General features: G+C 40.0%; 1 protein-coding gene across 2 annotated transcripts; it reads right to left on the bottom strand.

Annotated features, from left to right (window-relative positions):
- Positions 1–8,976: 8,976 nt before the first annotated feature.
- LOC123513305 (carcinine transporter-like) lies at positions 8,977–19,359 on the bottom strand. 2 transcript variants are annotated; one of them, XM_045270400.1, is made up of 3 exons: positions 19,121–19,359; positions 10,563–10,747; positions 8,977–9,617 (listed from the first exon to the last, which is right to left on the bottom strand). In XM_045270400.1, exons 1-3 carry the CDS (start codon positions 19,290–19,292, stop codon positions 9,351–9,353), a joined length of 624 nt encoding a protein of 207 aa, XP_045126335.1. In that variant the 5' UTR covers positions 19,293–19,359; the 3' UTR covers positions 8,977–9,350. The 2 variants fall into 2 exon arrangements, with proteins under 2 accessions (XP_045126335.1, XP_045126336.1); XM_045270401.1 differs by having other exon boundaries at positions 10,563–10,686.
- Between the last annotated feature and the right edge of the window lie 554 nt (positions 19,360–19,913).

Genomic DNA, 19,913 nt, shown 5'->3' with positions numbered 1-19,913 from the left:
TATATATATTATAGTTTCATCACCTTCCGTGGCGTTTAACTGGTTTAATGGTTTGATTTTTATTTACTGTTCTAAAAGATTGAAGCTGGTGATGCATCTCTCATCAAGGTGTCAGCTGACTGTATATTCCATGCCCTCTCTGTATTTAGCAACTTATCAAACGCTTTCAGGGACACCATCAAGCATGTACTCCGTATTCTTTTCGATTTTCCAAAATACAGTTCCTTAAAAACTCTTGCTGAAGATCCAGGCTCATTTCTTCGATGTGTCCACTTCCTTACCGATATTTGCTTATGTCTGTCAGCTTCTATTTCTGTATCCAGAATATTTCACAATACAGTGATTTTGACACACTATTAATCACTATATTTGCCACTGCCATGTAGAGCAACGATGGTGATATCCTCAGAGTATCACGGTGGTTATATAAGTGTTGGTGAGATCCCGGAAAACACACTCTTGAGATCAGCCAGTGATCTCAGATCTAAGCCTAATTGCTCGAATTACTTGCTTATGTGCGAACACTCACTTGGCTTTGGAAAATTAGGAGCAAGTAACTTAGACACTTGAGTTGCCTCTGAACTTATCTGTCGTGGTGACATAACACAAACAATCTCTCTCTCTCTCTCTCTCTCTCTCTCTCTCTCTCTCTCTCTCTCTCTCTCTCTCTCTCTATTCCTTTTCCTCCTCATTCTCGTCGTCCTCCTCCTGTCATATTTTACCGTCTCCTCTTCCCTTTCTTTTTTTTTTTTTTATATAGGTAGAGAAATAATCAATTATTCGTTTACTTTGCCTTCTATTTTTCAAGTTTATACAAGTTAAAGCTGTCGTGTCTGCAAGTTGCACGATCTTGTTGCGTCCCTAATCTTAAAGACTGCTTTGTGGGTTCAAGGGAACGCCTCTGAGTTTTTTTATAAATTTTACTATAGTATATTATTTACAAACATTTACACTTTACGACCCTTACGACAACAAAGAAAACCACGAAAACCACGAAATTTTAATCACTCTCTTCACTCAAGGTCCACCTTCAAATGCCTCAGATTCTGCCACATTATATCTTGAACTCAAATTCATTACACACACAATAACTTTATTGATAACAAATTTTCTCTCTTCACTTAAATTTCTTCTAATGTTCCAGATTTCTTCACAATATTCCCGTTATCCAACTCAAATCATACAATTTAGATTCAAAGATAAGATACATCCTAACACCCTACAATTTACCTTCCAATAAAAACAACACCCTACACAACCTATACATAATCATTTTTCCTTTATCAAAATATGACACCAACATTTTCTGTGACTGCATTACAACTGTCTGGCTACACTTACTGGTCTTGAGATAGGCGGTGCGCCCATTTTGACAGCTCTGTCTCGCTGTCGTCTCTCGCCTTCTCCTCGGCGCTCTCGGCTTCTCTCTCTCTCTCGCTCTCTTGTTTGTTTGTTTCACTGTTTGATCTGCTGCAGTCTCTGACGAGACAGCCAGACGTTACGTAGCCTACGGAACGAGCTCAGAGCTCATTATTTCCGATCTTCGGATAGGCCTGAGACCAGGCACACACCACACACCGGGACAACAAGGTCACAACTCCTCGATTTACATCCCGTACCTACTCACTGCTAGGTGAACAGGGGCTACACGTGTAAGGAGACACACCCAAATATCTCCACCCGGACGGGGAATCGAACCCCGGTCATCTGGCTTGTGAAGCCAGCGCTCTAACCACTGAGCTGTCTCTTACACCTCCTAATTTACACGCGTTACTTGACTTCTCGTCTATAGAATTTTACTTCCGGTGACCTCTGATTACTGCTAGATATGGGGAGAAGGTTCCAGAAGCTTCTTGTGTTTGTCTTGTCATGACTCACCGCCTCTTGTTGTTCTCCTTGGTGGTCACGGGACTTCTTATCTATCAGATTAGTGAAAGCGTCTTATAATCTTGGTACCTGCTTTCATGTCTCATGTTTCTTCATTTATTATTCTCCTTCTTACTTCCATCTTTATCTCTTCATTCTTGCTATCTTCTTTCTTACGTATTTCATTTCTTCTCGATTTCCATGTCACAACAAAGCGACCATCATAATATGAGAAATACTTAATATTATAACACACACACACACACACACACACACACACACACACACACACGTGACAAATGGTCGGGAGGAACTTTAAGGAGAAAGGAAGGTGTGTGTGTGTGTGTGTGTGTGTGTGTGTGTGTGTGTGTGTGTGTGTGTGTGTGTGTGTGTGTGTGTGTGTGTGTGTGTGTGTGTGTGTGTGTGTGTGTGTGTGTGTGTGCTATAATATTAAGTATGTCTCCTTAAAGTTCCTCCCCACCATTTGTCACGTGTGTGTGTGTGTGTGTGTGTGTGTGTGAGAGAGAGAGAGAGAGAGAGAGAGAGAGAGAGAGAGAGAGAGAGAGAGAGAGTGTGTTCATATTTTCCTTTGTTTTATTTCTTTTTTCTTTTTCGCTGTATCTTTTTTCCTCCATTCACGTAGCAATTATAGAATTCCCTGTATGCTTTCACTTCCTCCTTCTCCTCCATTTAATTCCTTTTCAGTATTGAAGTGTTACTATAGAAAGTAATGAAATTTTATGATATAGTAGAATTTACATGTGAAAAAAAATCGTTAGTTGTGTTGGCGGTGATGGTGGTGGAGCCAGTGACAGGGGATTAACAAAATATTTCACACCTTGAAGCCTTCTGCCCCAAATAGGCGAGGCTGTCATCTCATGGGACTACACCTTATCCTCTCTCTCTCTCTCTCTCTCTCTCTCTCTCTCTCTCTCTCTCTCTCTCTCTCTCTCTCTCTCTCTCTCTCTCTCTCTCTCTCTCTCTCTCTCTCTCTCATAATAATTTGAGGATGCAATGGGCCAGCGGTTTGACCTGGAACGCTCTGTGGCCTCGGGTACCAGCACCTCACCTACAAGAAAGGGACCCATCCTCCTTGGAAGGGCACAGCCTGTCAGGGTTTTCATGGAGCAAGCCGAAAGTGCTTATTTGAAGGCAAATGAGAAGAAACCAACCTCAGTTGGTTATCCTTTGGGCAGGTTCGCGAAGATTTACAGTGGGGCGGGTCAGGAGGTTTACGGGAAAGCTGCCTTAGTTAATTCTAGCCTCCACGCTGCCCTGCTTCCTAGTGCCAGAGAGCCTCGCGTCCTCCGTGAACATGCGGAGGTAGCCAGGATGGAGGGGGTGGTCGCCAGGTCTAGAGACGCCCTTAACTACTCCTTTTGGTGCTTGGGGGCCATGCATCTTCTGGCGGCTTGCAACCTCCCTGCACCCCTCTTAGACTTGGAGGAGCAGCTCTTTAAAGCCGTACGTATGGCGCTTAATGACGCTTGCAGGGGCTCGACTTGCGTCATCGCCAACTTGCGGGCATGGAGGAGGGAGGCTTACCTCGGCCGCCTCAGACCCTCCTTCTCGCAGGTCGAAAAAGGCACCCTTCGGAGGTCTTCCATTTTTACCCCTTTCCTTTTCGATGAAGACCAACTTCAGGAGGCGCTACAGTTCTTGAAGAGCAATGCTGATAGGACGCTCCATGAGGCCGCACTCAGAGCTCTCGCATGGCCGCGTCTTGCCCAGGCACGCCCTTGGTGGAGCGTGGTCCCCGACCTTCTTCCTCCACAGCTGTCAGGCCCACTGCTGCTCCAGCTCGCAGACCTTCCTTCGCTGCTCGTGCCAGGGACTTCCGGGGGGTGGTTTTGGCGGCTCTCACTCTTCTCGTCCCGGTGTGCAAGGAGGGGGATGGAAGGGCAAGCCCTCTCAGAAGTGACGCCCTTCATCTCCAGGGGGCAGTTGCGGCCTGTCTAGCCCGCAGGTGGGAGGAGTGGTTCAAGATAGGGCCAGAGACGTGGATCCTCGACGTTCTAAGGGAAGGCTACAGGATTCTCTTCTCTGCACCCCTTCAGTTGTGGCTAGTATGGGGCTACCCGACTATCTATCTCTTCGCCACATGTCTCAACTACAGGATCCCGAACTTTGTCTCTCCATTTCAGGATCCCGAAGCAATTGCCTTTCTTTACAATTGGGACCACCAAGACCTGTATGCCTTCCCTCCTTTTCTTCTCATCAGGAAGATGCTCAGCAAACTTCGGGCTTCCAACAACACCAGACTCATCTTGATTGCGCCGTTCTGGCCCCCGAGAGAGTGGTTTCCAGGCCTTTTGGAGGCGTCACGAGAACCACCCCGAAGCCTTCCGCTTCGGCGGGACCTCTTGACTCAGCCCCACTTCCACATGTTCCACCGTGGTCTCCATGGGCTTCAGCTGACAGGGTGGAGACTGTCAAACAATACGTGAGATACAGAGGCTTCTCCTCCAAGGTGGCAGAGTTCTTGGCACATGATAAGAGATCTTCTACTTCTTTAAACTATCAGCACAAGTAGAAGAGGTACAGGAATTGGTGCAAGGACAACGGGCATACCGTTTCTAACCCCACGGTCCAGAAAGTTGCAGATTTTCTTGTTTATCTGCGTCAGGCTTGTCATCTTGTCATCTCTGCTATCAAGGGCTACAAGGCTATGCTTAACAGCGTCCTGGCTATCTGACTGTTGGACCTCAACAACGACCAGGTGCTGAGGCTTATTATCAGAGCCTGCTCTTCCCAGCCACAGAGGCCTAGCAGGAATCTTCGGCCTTCCTTGAACTTGGATGTCATTCTTCGCTTCCTAACCAAGGCTCCCTTTGAACCTCTGCAGCTCTCGTCTACCAGAGACCTGACTAGAAAGTCTCTTTTTCTGCTTGCTCTTGCTACAGCGCAGAGGATAGGAGAGATCCAAGCACTCTCTCACAAGACGAGCTGGCAGGGACAGGATCTGCTGGTCTCTTATCTTCCTGAATTTATTGCTAAGACGGATACGGACGCCCACAGTACTCCTCGGGAGTTTCGTATTAAGAGCCTTGCCACCGTTGTGGGTTCTGAGGATGTGGAGAGACTTCTATGTTCCGTTCGGGCGCTTCGTCACTATCTGCACAGGACGGCTTCGCCTACAAGACCCCGCAACTTCTTTCTTGCTGTTAAGTGTCCTTCCAGACCTATGTCCAAAGCAGCAATTTTTCTTCTTCCTATGGGATACTATCAAATCAGCCCACGCTTCTTTCCCTGACTCTTCCTGCCGCTAGCTAAGGTCCGTGCCCACGACATCCGTGGCATTGCTACCTCTATGCTCATGTGGAAGAACTGCTCTGTTCCCACTATCTTGAGGGCGGCCTGCTGGAGGACGCCTTCGGTCTTTGCTGACCATTACCTCAGGGAAATAGTAAGACAGGAGGGGGATATCTTCGCCTTGGGTCCAGTGGTTGCTGCTGGACATGTGGTTGACTAACTCCTTCGCCTGGCCATGCACAGACCTTGGAAGTTCGCTCAGGGTGGCGCTTCTTGGCGACTTGTTTGTACAGTCCTGGTACCTTCAGCCAGGGGGTAGAGGGTCAGTAGTCGGGATGGGGCTCTCTCCTCAGCTCCCCCCTCCAGTCATAGGCATATGCACGCTCCTAGGACACTCACCACTAGTCACCTAGGGCTCTAATTCTTGAGGCACATGGGTCACGGAGTACTTCCATTCACCTGGTTGCATTCTCCAGCACCTTCTTCTCCACGTCAACCTCTACCACGAGTTAGTGTCTCCACAATGGACAGTTATTTCACCCTTTACGCCTGCCTCTTCCTGTCTACTCCCACCTCCTTAAATGTTGGATTCTGTTAGTTTTTTGTATGAAAAACAGGTGTCTGTGATAGAAATGTAATTTTTAATGCTAAAATTAATTTCTTCACTTACCTGTTTTTCATACAAAAACAGGTACCCTCCCTTCCTCCCCCAGTCTGTTTCAATGCACATGAAAATTAACTGAGGAACAGCGCAGCCGATCCCATCGGCAGCGCCGGGTACCGCGCTGGCAGGCGTAGCGCCAAGCGGAAATTTTTGTTATCTCGGCGGACGAAAGTAAGTGAGACAGTGGAACTGCTAGTTTTTTGTATGAAAAACAGGTAAGTGAAGAAATAAATTATAGCATTAAAAATTACATTTTTTCTTTGTATTTACTTTGTGGTGAGCGGTGAATCTTTTTCTGGTGAACTAGGCTGTAAGTCGAAAGTATGTAATATGGGGAGGAAAAGTTCACTTGATATTGTTCCATCAATATGTTTATTTATTTATTTTTGTTTTTTTCCAATTAAATTTATTGAAAAGTTCTAGTGAATTTGTATTCTTTTAACAACCATTCAAAATTAAACCAGTGATTTTAAGACCAGTTACAGCTACTATTCTTTTAAAGATAAAGCTTCAAAATTTATTTAAAAGTTTCATAATTGTTTTTCTATATAAACCCCTGCATTATACTAGCTCTTTATAATACTAACATGTAAAATTATTAATGAACTACAAGAAACAGATATATAGGATTCAAGAATAAAAATTTCAAAATACCAATTCTATACTGTGCATATGACAGTTTACTGCAATCACACTCAATTGAAGAGGCAGCTTTAAGTATTAAATACACACAAGTGGCACAACAGTTGGAACAAGATAAACAAAGGGAAAAGTAAAATACTCGTATATAACAAAAATAAACAATCAACAGGAATTGAAGGTATTCATGTCACACAATCCATAACTTACTTAGGAGTCAAAATAACTAACACCAGAAATATTGTTTCAAGGATTAAAAGAAAAAAAAATTAAATGAGGCAGCTCAATTACCAAATGTAATCTACAGTGTAGTAGCACGATGTTGTAATAGATTCCTCTTTGGCAAGAACTATTGGAGAGGAACAGCACTGTCATCGACGCTATATGCATCTGAAATATTAGACTATACTAAGTAAAAACTAATCAAGCTGCAGAGAATTGAAAACTTAGTCTATATAACTCTTTTACAGCTCCCACCATACACACCAAACAGTGCCTTAACCTTATTTTGTGAGTTATGTTTAAAATTAAGTTAACCAAATAAAGATAGCCGATCATCGAATTAGCAGCCCTGTAAGGATGTTCTAGATTACCTGAATGACTCAAAACTATTGGATGTAATAGTTATTTTGTGACAGACTTGGCAGGAGATGCCTAGGAAAGCAGCACAAAAAGAAGCGGTCTGCTGACACTAGTAATGAAAGTAATAATTACAGTGTTATTTATCCAATAGAAGATACAGTTCTGCAGCAATAATGAACTTGGGTCTTCTTGTTTGCTATTTTCAGTGTATTATCTCAATTATCCTCTTTTGTTAGTATAACAATCACACACATCTCAAACTGACTGTACAAGGAAGCAAAGTCTTGTCATAGGTCCAGCTGGGTTTCCTGTATTAGCCTTTTCTACCAATTAGGAATCATCATCTCCTTCATACTAAAGAAAAGGACAAGAAAAGTTACAATACTGAGTGCAAACAGTGGAGCAACGCTGGCTCAACACGTAAACACCAAGACAAAATGTAGTGTCGGGGACAATGATATTGAGTTTTTAGTTATTAAGGTCATAACTATAAATGTAACGACGCGCACGTGGGCATCACAGACATACAAACACAGATGTATATCGGGACCTGTCTGTCTGAGAGGAAGAAGGTATGCAGCCATGAATTAAAAACACTAAAGTAAATCGCTATGCAATCAAGTTTTAACACGAATTTTTCACTACAGTAGGTAGAGGGACAACTGAACTGTTCAGAAAAATGTCTATCATTAATGAAACACCATTAGTAATGTCCATCAAATAACTTTTAATTACTTCACACCAGTCCTATTGTGGCGACTCACAGTACTTGAGAGGGGGAGGGAAGAGGGTCACCCAAGGAGTTAGACTGTGGGAAAATGCGAAAACTCTTGTTTGCACAATCCAGTTCCTCTCTCCACCTGAGCAACTTAGTCGCTTACTCGCTCCTGAAATTTTAACGTTACTTTTATATAAACCATATTGCTTATATATATATATATATATATATATATATATATATATATATATATATATATATATATATATATATATATATATATATATATATATATATATATATATATATATATATATATATATATATATATATATATATATATATATATATATATATATATATATATATATATATATATATATATATATATATATATATATATATATATATATATATATATATATATATATATATATATATATATATATATATATATATATATATATATATATATATATATATATATATATATATATATATATATATATATATATATATATATATATATATATATATATATATATATATATATATATATATATATATATATATATATATATATATATATATATATATATATATATATATATATATATATATATATATATATATATATATATATATATATATATATATATATATATATATATATATATATATATATATATATATATATATATATATATATATATATATATATATATATATATATATATATATATATATATATATATATATATATATATATATATATATATATATATATATATATATATATATATATATATATATATATATATATATATATATATATATATATATATATATATATATATATATATATATATATATATATATATATATATATATATATATATATATATATATATATATATATATATATATATATATATATATATATATATATATATATATATATATATATATATATATATATATATATATACCAAATCAAAATGAAGGTATTTCCTGTACATGTATGGCGATGTGGCATATTAGGTCAGGCGACGCTGCCATCCGACTGTGGGAAGAGGGGAAGTCAGGTCACCACGCACGTGCAAATCTACTCACTTCTCATCTGATCGCCACAACGAAAAAACACACTGATGCTTCCTCATCTTACTGTATGTTGTTCAGATAGACCAAGAAAAAAAGTTTCTTCATTCAGTGGTCTTCAATAAATAAGTCAGCTTGGGGCAATAACTGATTTAAATACTGTCTCATCTATATTTCTTTTCACCACTCATTACATCAGACTGGATATCTCGAGAAGACATAACAGTAAGTATTCTGTAAATCATCAGTCTCATTTTATTTCTATGACCAGCACCTTTACTGCATTTAGTTTATTTATGGTATAATCATCTGCAGAGATTTTCATGTCTCTTGTCCCTTACCCCACCTTGTTTCAGCAAAGTGATGCATTAAACTGAATAAAGAACTGCTATTCCGTTTTCCTGGATGTAATGAGAGAAATGGCAGCGTCGCATGGATTATCGGCCTCACCCTGTGGGTCAGTACAATTTAGTTTTACCATAGTGCCACGGGACCATGTAGACGACGGCAGAGCGGCGCTGCACCACAGCCTCAGTATCTGTCACAAGAGGCCATCGAATCGCATCCCATATTATTGTGACCTTCCATCTTGTTTTTGCTCCGGTTGTGTGACGTGGAAGCGCAGAATCGGCGGCCCTTGTATGACCAGTACTTCTCTGAGGTAAGGAAGGTTTTAGCATCGAACAGTGATTGTGGCAGGTCTGTATTAAGTGTCTCCGGCAGCAGCGAGGCAGCCAGGAAGCCCACTAGGCCGATCACGAACAGGATGATGTAAGGCAACCACGCTCCAAACACTGCCTGCCGGGATACAGAAAATGGGTTAGCTGTGTTTGTAAAATAAATAATAAAATTACCATCCTGCTTCATTCTTGTTTTCAAATAGTGGCAGTTTGATCTATAAAATAATCACAATACAGAAGAAAACCAGCTACTGAAAAAAGGGAAAAATATGATATACAACCGCTATTCTATGATGGAGTGAATGGCGCCTGAGGTAAGAGATGGAAGATCTGTGAGTATGGCTTGAGTAGAATTATGTTCTGAAACACTTTTGGTCTAAGTCCACTACTTTTAAGAGGTTCTAATTGAAGTCACTGGTTTAAGGCTGTATTTTGTAGTTCTAGTGACAGATCGATAAATCTTCTACATTATTAAGAACATAAGAAAGTGATGGAAGCTGCATGAGATCATCAGGTCTACACATGGCTGTCTCTGGACATACCTATTCCCACCTATTATTCCCATCCATATACTGTATTTATAATCTTTTAAAGCTTCCTATTGACTTAACACTAACAACTTTCATGATCACACGAGTCCATTCCGTTTGTCAAGCAGTTTATTCCTTTGTCATTCTCCTTTGTATTGATTCTAATAGACCTATCCTCTCTATAATGTAGTTATCTGTACATCATAATTTAGATGTGGTCTGACCAACGCCAAATATAACTTTAATATTAGCTACCTCAAGACTTCCGTTTTTAACACTCCTAAAAATTATTCCTAGTACCTTATTTGCCTTATTTCTAGTCTCTATGCATTGTCTTCCAAGACCAAGATCGGAGCTAACTATACCTCCTTAAAAGACTAATGCTTGTAAACCAGGCTAATCTTCTCAGTGGTATGTGAAAATAGACGTAGGCTAGAGAGAGAGCAAAGTGTTTCTGATATGAACTCAATGAAGGCAGCATTTGTGCGTCACTCTCTATGCACCACTTATGTGGTACATAGAGCGCCACTTACCAGGTAGGCGATGTAGGGTGCTGTGATACCGAAACAGGACGAGATGATGGAGGTGAGGCCGGTACCCGCCGCACGGTGAGTTGTAGGGTACAACTCGGCACACTGCACGTACACCACCAAAAAGCTGATGGTGATAAACACCTTACTCACCATCAGCACAATCAGCGGGATCCATGGGCTCTCGTCTACCGAAGATCAATAAGCTGATTGTGAGTAGATTGGGAGGAGATTAAGGAGAAAACACACATGAGGAACAAATACCAGAAGATTTAATTTGTTATAAGCTACACTAGATACACCATTGAATCGAATCAAGGTGCAACTCCATTTAGAAGTCAGGAAAAGCAATACTACACAGCATGGAAAACTTTACGAGATTTTTATAGAACGATATGAACTACCACTGTTACAACAGCTATCCACCAACAGCAAACAAGAAAAAGAAAAAAAAAACATCATAGGAGAAGGAAAGGAGAAAGTGGTGACTGGTGATGGTCCTGGTGGTTATACGCAATTCAAAAAGATCGGAGGAGTTGATGAGTTCCAGCAGATTGACACCATGCCTTAAGGCGGGTTCACACATGTCAATATGCGGCTGGAATTGCCATCCTCTAGAATTTTCAGCTGGTACCTAGCTGGTGGAGAAACCAGCCGCGAAACAAGACCGACATTTTGGTCTTTTGTTTAGTTGCTGGCGGCTTTGTTTACACTGTGACGTCACAGAAGGTTTGAACATGTGGGTGTCCAGAGGCAGAGAAGAAGACGATGGAGCTAATATATATATATATATATATATATATATATATATATATATATATATATATATATATATATATATATATATATATATATATATATATATATATATATATATATATATATATATATATATATATATATATAGAGAGAGAGAGAGAGAGAGAGAGAGAGAGAGAGAGAGAGAGAGAGAGAGAGAGAGAGAGAGAGAGAGAGAGAGAGAGAGAGAGAGAGAGAGAGAGAGAGAGAGAGAGAGAGAGGGAGAGAGAGAGAAATAACATGTCTGGGACCCGAAAAATTACTAGTACAGCAGAAATACTTTAAATAAAACTAGATTCTATGAGAGCGCTGCCACTCTCCGATGACTGTTTCCCTCTCTGGAGGGTGTGTGTGTGTAATTACCTAGTTGTATTTACCTAGTTCTATTGTACAGGGTTCGAGCGGGGCTCATAGTGTCCTGTCTCCATATCTCCATTTATCTAGTTTTTATTTAAAGTCCTGCACACTATGTGCTGTAACAATTCCATTATCCAATGCATTCCATTTTTCCACCGTTCTGTGTGGAAAACTGTATTTTCCATTATCTGTCACACACTGCCTTATCCTGATCTTCTTTTCATGTCCTCTTGTCCTTCCATCTTCCGTCAACAGCACCAGGTATTCTTTGTCTATTATTTCAATATCATTTACCATCTTATACATCAGGGGTGTGCAACCTTTTTTCCCAAAGGGCCACTAGTCACGACTCTGTTGGTATGGAGGGCCACATAACCTTACTATTTCATGTTATTTACTACGATCGAAGACATATTATGTGAGATTATACTGATAAAGATAGGAAATAATTTTGTTACTGATTTTATTTATATTGGGATCACAAAAATAAGAATTGTCCGAAACAAATGTATTTTCCTTACTATAAATGAGCAAATGAAAGGCTACTGTACCTTATCATTATAATGTACAAACATAAATAATTAGTTATTGTTGGTTAACTGGGACCATTAACAAGAATTATTATCAAAAACAGACATTTCCTGAGCATTAATTTGCAAATGAAAGGCTACACTAGTTGAGATGGTTGATGTTGCATTTGGGACACCAACTCATCAATATCAGGCTGTATGGATGATGTGGCTACACGCAGGGTACTTTCCAAATGTTCATCAGTAAGTGAAGATCTATACTTGTTCTTAACCAGATTTATTTATTAAAAGAGCTGCTCACATACATATGTGCTACCAAACACTGCCATCATTATTTACTATCTTATACATTGTTATTAGGTCCCCGTTCTCTTCTATCTTGTAAGGTTGGCAGTCCCATTTCCTTCAGTCGTTCTTCATATGTGAGGTCCTTTAATTCCGGCACCATCTTTGTAGCAATCTTCTGTATCCTTTCCAATTTTCTTATATCCTTTTTAGAGCTCGGAGACCATACCACTGCTGCATATTCCAGCCTTGGGCGTATCATGCTTGTGATGATTTTTTCATCATATCTTTATCCATGTAATGAAATGCCACTCTTATATTAGTCAACATCTTATATGATAGTCCAAATATCTTGCTTATGTGTTTATCAGGGCTCAGATTTTCTTGTATGATCACTCCAAGATCTTTTTCCTCTTTAGTCTTCATTATTTGCTCCTCTCCCATCAAATAGTTCCATACTGGTCTTCTCTTACTCTTTCCTAGTTCCATTATGTGACATTTCTTGGCATTAAACTCCAATTTCCACTTCTTGCTCCATTCATAGATCTTGTTTAAATCTTCCTGCAACAGCAGACAGTCCTCTCTGGTTTTGATAACTCTTAGCAACTTTGCATCATCAGCGAATAAATTTATATAACTGTTTATCCCAATGTGAATGTCGTTTACATAAACTTGAAACATAATGGGGCTAACACTGACCCTTGTGGCACTCCGCTAGTTACTTTACCCCAAGATGAGTATGTATCTCTGATCACAGTTCTCATTTCCTATCCTTCAAATAATCTCTTGTCCATTCGAGCAAGGTTCCACGCAGTCCTCCTATGTTCTCTAGTTTCCAAAGAAGTCTTCCGTGAGGACTTTATCAAAAGCCTTTTAATGTCCAGGTATACTGTGTCTACCCATCCATCTCTGTTTTCAAGTCCTGCAATAACTCTGGAGTAGAAGCTTAATAAGTTTGATACACATGACCGCCCTGTCCTGAACCCAAATTGTCTGTTCGATATGACTTGCTCCTCTTCTAGAAATTTAACCCATTTTTCTTTGATAATTATTTCACATAACTTCCCTACGACACTTGTAAGTGACACTGGTCTGTAGTTTAGTGGTTCAGTTGCCTTTCCTCCTTTAAATATCGGTATTACGTTGGCTCTCTTCCACTCTAGTGGAACTTTCCTTCATTTATTGAACTTTTAATTATTTCCCAAATTGGATCCAGTAATTGCTCTTTACATTCTTTTAACACCCAGCCTGATACACCATCTGGCCCCATTGCTTTTCTGACTTCCAACTTATCCAGTAATCTTCCAATATCCTCTTTGTGCACTGCAATCTCCTGTAATCCTTGGCAATCCAATGTCCTATTAGGTTCTGTGAAATCATCTTCTGCAGTGAATACCGTTTTGAAGCTCTCATTCATTATTTCACACATTTCCTTCTCTGTTTGGTATGTCTTCCTTCTTTAATTATTTTTCAATTGTTTCCTTATTCTTTGTTTTGCCATTTATAAACTTGTAGAAAAGTTTGGGTTCATCTTTGCTTTTATCCACTACATCTTTCTCAAACTTTCTTTCTTCCTCTCTCCTTACTCTAATATATTCATTTCTAGTATCTTTGTACTGCCGACTATTATAGTCATTTCCTGCTTTAAGAGTTTCTTCCACGCTTTATCCTTTGCCTTTTTGCTTGTATGCATCTAGCATTGTACCAAGCATGTATTTTTTTCTGAACTCTATAAACAGGAACAAACTTTTTTACTCCTTCATTGTATTTCTGTAAGAATATGTCATATTTCTCTTGTACAGTCTTCCTGCACATAATATTACTCCACTCAATATCAGCAAAATAACTCCTTAATTTTTCAAAATCTGCTCTTGCATAATTTAATCTCTCTCCTTTATAGTCCTCTCTGTAACTTATCTCATCTTCCTCCTGCATTTGCATCTCTAATGTCACATGATCACTTTTCCCCATTGGACTAAGGTATTGTATGATTGGAGGGACTCTGGTTTCTTTGTGAAAACTAGGTCAAGCAACGATGGTTCTTCTTCCCCCCTGTACCTTGTTGACTCCTCCACCCACTGGTCCATTGTATTAACCATAGTCAACTGTAACACTTTCTCACTCCACTGCCCAGCATTATCCATTACTTCCATCTCTCTCAGTTTATTTTTTACAGTTAAAGTCTCCAACTAAGAGTATTCTTCTATCTCTTCTTATCATGTTATCTAGGCACTTTATCACCTCTCTTTGCATATCTTTATGCTCTTCTGATCCCCATGTATTAGTCTTTGGTGGAACATATGTAACTATAATTTTCTTTTCTTCAAATCTTCTGTTCTGATTGTTACTCCCATTACTTCCACTTTGTCCTCACCATATTGCACATCCTCCACACATATATTATCACGAACCATTATTAGCACTCCTCCTCCCCCTTTATCCTTCCTGTCCCTCCTCCAGGTATTATATCCTCCTCTTTAAAGTTGACATGGATCTCTTTTATCAGTTTTGTTTCAACGATGCACATTACACCCAGCTTTTTTTTCTTTCAAATAATCCCGAACTTCCAATATGCTTGATAACAAACCATCTATGTTAGTATAAGTCACTCTTAATTTATTGCCTCCTCCACGACCTCCTCTTTTTCCTTAGGTACCACTTCTTTAGTCTCATATCCAGAACCCTCCAGTAAAAATTCTTCTTCTCTATCTCTGTCCTTTTCTCGTTTTTTCCTTAGCTTCACTTCTTAGCACTTTCTCCTTTTCCCTTTCCTCTAAGTTCATATCTCTTTTTATCCATATTTCCTTGTGATCAACATCATCGGCCAGCTTCCCTTTTCTAGCCATAATTTCCTCTACAGCCACTTGAGATCTCATTTTCACCTTCATTGGTCTCCTACCCCCTTCACTGTATCTTCCCAGCCTAATCACTTCCTCCACCTCCTGGTCAAATTCTTGTGTGCTGTCTTGTACTCGTTTGATAACAGTTTTGGCCATTTCCCTTTCTTCACGTTCTCTCGTAAATTTATTTGGATTTTCCTTTTTCCTCATCCCATAAATCACGAAGCTTTTTTTCTTGTCCACTGCATCCCGCACCAAATCTTCCTTTTCCTTGATAACTTCTATTACAGCGACTTTTGTGTTCTCCTGAATTTGTCTCCTTACCACTTCTGAAAATTTGACTTTTCCTCTTCTTGCTCCTGTTTCCATTCATTTCTTAGTTCTTTCAACTTGTTATCACCTAGACCACCTTCTGCCCTGTCTGTAATCCCGTCCTGCACTTTATCCTGCAAGCTCTTTAAAGAGCTTTCATAATTTTGGCATGTGGTTTTTAGAACGTCATTTTGCTTCCTTATTTCCAGAATCTCCTCTTTTAATTCCTGGTTTATTCCACTGACCTCACATTCAGCTACTCTCAATTTCAGGGCTGTGTTCTCCGTTAGCAGTCGGTCTTGTTTGTCCATGAGACTGGACATCACCTCCTTCATATATCTTAATTCTCTTTCTACATTAATAAGCCTTCTCATATTACCTCGTTCATCCCTGAAACCCGAGAAATCCTTTTCCATAGTATCATCAGTCAGTTTCCTTAAACCAATAGGGGTTTCTATAAAGCGTTGGTTTTCACTCGGCGTATGTTTTGATTCCGCCATGCGCCTGGCAGCGCTACTTGGTTCCATCTCTCTCTCTCTTATTCATTCCTTATATGTGATCTAACACTTATTTAATTTGGAGATAGGAGAACCTATGGCCCCTCTCCCCCTGTACATACATCTAGGCCTGAGTCCAACTCCTTTTGTAGTAATCTCTGCAAGCTGCTCAGATGCGTGCGTCCTGCTCGACGGCTGCGCTGTGTGTGTGTGTGTGTGTTCCACCGTTGTATGTGAAAAACTGTTTTTTCCAATATCCTTCACACACTGCCCCATCCTAATCTTTGCATGTCCTCTAGTCCACAGCTTCTGTCACCAGCATCAGGTTTTGCTTGTTTATCTTTTCAATGCCATCATCTATTTTATACAATGTTATTAGGTTTCCTCGTTCTCTTTATCTTGTAAGGTTGGCAGTCCCATTTCCTTCAGCCTTTCTTTATATGTTAGGTCCTTTAGTTCCGGCACCATCTTTGTAGGTATCCCCTGGATCCGTTCTAATCTTCATATATCCTTTTTCAAGCTTGGCGACCACACCACTGCTGTATATATCAACTTTGGACATATACTCGTAATAATGTTTTTCATCATATCCTTATCCATGTACTGAAATGCCACCTTAATATTAGTCAACATTTCATATGTTGTTCCAAATATTTTACTTATGTGTTTTTCGGGGCTCGAAATTTCTTGTATAATCCCTCCCAGCTCTTCATTATTTGTTCCTCTTCCATCAAATAGTTTCATGCTGGTCTTCTCTTACTCTTTTCTAATTCCATTACGTGGCATTTCTTGGCATTGGATTCCAACTTCCACTTCTTACTCCACTCATAATGTTTGTCTATATCTTCCTGCAACAGTGAACAGTCTTCTCAGGTCTTAATTACTCTTTATAACAATTTTTGCATCATCAACAAACAAATTAATATAACTGGTCACTCCATACTGTGTGTGTGTTTCACTGTTTGATCTGCTGCAGTCTCTGACGAGACAGACGTTACCCTACGGAACGAGCTCAGAGCTCATTATTTCCGATCTTCGGATAGGCCTGAGACCAGGGACACACCACACACCGGGACAACAAGGTCACAACTCCTCGATTTACATCCCGTACTTACTCACTGCTAGGTGAACAGGGGCTGCACGTGAAAGGAGACACACCCAAATATCTCCACCCAGCCGGGGAATCGAACCCCGGTCCTCTGGCTTGTGAAGCCAGCGCTCTAACCACTGAGCTACCGTGTGTGTGTGTGTGTGTGTGTGTGTGTGTTATTCACCACGGTCGCCTGCTAGTCACCCAGCCAGTCTTTCTCTTACGGAAAGAGCTCAGAGCACGTACTTACCGATCTTCGGGTAAGACTGAGGCCACATCACACAACACACACACCGGGAAAGCGAGGTCACAACCTCTCGAGTTACATCCCGTACCTATTTACTGGTAGGTGAACGGAAGCTATACATTAAGAGGCTCTTGCCGCGCCCGAGACTCGAACCCGGACCCTCTTGGTTGTAAGCTGAGTGTGCTAACCACTACACTAGGCGGTGTGTGTGTGTGTGTGTGTGTGTGTGTAATTCACTGTTTGATCTGCTGCAGTCTCTGACGAGACAGCCAGACGTTACCCTACGGAACGAGCTCAGAGCTCATTATTTCCGATCTTCGGATAGGCCTGAGACCAGGCACACACCACACACCGGGACAACAAGGTCACAACTCATCGATTTACATCCCGTACCTACTCACTGCTAGGTGAACAGGGGCTACACGTGAAAGGAGACACACCCAAATATCTCCACCCGGACGGGGAATCGAACCCCGGTCATCTGGCTTGTGAAGGCAGCGCTCTAACCACTGAGCTACCGGGCCGTGTGTGTGTGTGTTTGTGCATTTACCTAGTTGTATATTACATAGTTCAAGCGGGGTTATAGTGACCTGTCTCCATATCTACATTTATCCAAATTCTCCTTAAACTTGTGTACACTCAATTAATTCCAGATGTCCACCGTCCTATGTGGAAAATTGAACTTCTTAATGTTCCTCAGACACTGACTTTTTATGATCTTCTTGAAATGTCCTCTAGTTCGTCTACCTCCATCCTCAGTCAGTGATATCAGGTTTTGTCTATCTATCTTTTTCATATGGTTTACTAACTTAAAGCTGTGTCACACTACTACTTTTCCGTCAACTTTTTCTGTCAACTTTCTGAAGACAATCAACTTTTGTCTGCATTCGTCGTCATACACAAGCTTGCTTCTGCCTCTGTCGCATTCGTCGACTGTAAGCAAACATGCCTGCCCCTTCAGCCCCAGCAAGCCGTTGCTATTTTTGGCCTCTAATGCTCTGTATGAGAAACTCTTCAGACAGCTTTATCCACTGAGAAACAATAGAGCAGCTCATCTTTCCCAATTGCTACTTGGAAGTTCTGCCTTGGAATATTGGAGTCCCAGAGAAATGTAAACTAGCTAAGGATAGCAAGGTTAAAGGCCAGTTCACCAGGATGGTCAGCGAAGGGAAAAGAAAGCCAAAGTTTGTGGCGAACATTGAAGTCTCTAAATATAGAGATCTCTGGAAAAGGAGTCAGAATGTGTTCCACTTTGAAATCAAATAATGAAAGAACTTATAATCAGAGGAGTTAATTGAGAGGTATACAGCACAGACAGATTCAGTTAGGCAGTGACTCTAAAGTCGTAGCTATATGATGTAAAACTCAGAAGATTGAAAAGCATATATGAATGACACTGCAGCTTAAGCTGAATAAAATGTATATATTTATGGGACGTACTCATTTCCCATACTGAATCGTGATAACGATGCTGAACTCAGCTTGGTTCTTAAGGTGCAGCTACGGGAGGAGGGAAAAAGACATGAAAATTTGCGAAATCAAACTGACCTGAGCGTAGCTCCTACGCTGTACTATACATGAGGAAAGAAGGAAAGAGAGACTCACTCTGCAGGAAAGCGGTGATGAAGGCACACACGGCAGCCAACATTGCGGCCCCAGCAGCAGTCCATCGACGACCTAGGTTTTGGGCGCTGAACCAACCTAGCAAGTTGGAAGGCAGCTCAACGATGCTAAGCAGAAAGAAATTCAAAAACTCGTTTCCGCTCACATTGGCCATGTTGTAGATGAGGCCGTAGTAGAAGAGGTTGTAGCATGTGCTGTGGATCAACCAGGTAAATACAGTTGCTAGATATATATATATATATATATATATATATATATATATATATATATATATATATATATATATATATATATATATATATATATATATATATATATATATATATATATATATATATATATATATATATATATATATATATATATATATATATATATATATATATATATATATATATATATATATATATATACATATAGCTAAAGGGTGAGCGAGGTGTTGGTTGCTCCTGTTTATGAAACTGTCAGACCTTAGTGGAAGGGACGCTGAGCTAGGCCTCCATGACGGAGATGTGACCCCGGAGGTCACGAGAAGATAAGAGTGTGTGTGTGTGTGTGTGTGTGTGTATGTATGGGTAAGGGCACAAGCCAGCCCTGGGATAATTGTCATACGGTACCGTGTAAATCAATGCATGCATGTGTGAATTCCTTGTAGCCAGCATTATCAGGGATATATTGGTAATAAGCGGTTAACGTAGATAGCGTTACCTAATAAGCTGAAATAGACTCGTAAGGACATTGCCTGGCAGGTGCGACGGCACAGGAGGCGTGGTTT

This window comes from Portunus trituberculatus, chromosome 35, assembly GCF_017591435.1.
Source record: "Portunus trituberculatus isolate SZX2019 chromosome 35, ASM1759143v1, whole genome shotgun sequence".
Lineage (NCBI taxonomy): Eukaryota > Metazoa > Arthropoda > Malacostraca > Decapoda > Portunidae > Portunus > Portunus trituberculatus.
This window is presented reverse-complemented; position numbering and strand designations above follow the sequence as displayed.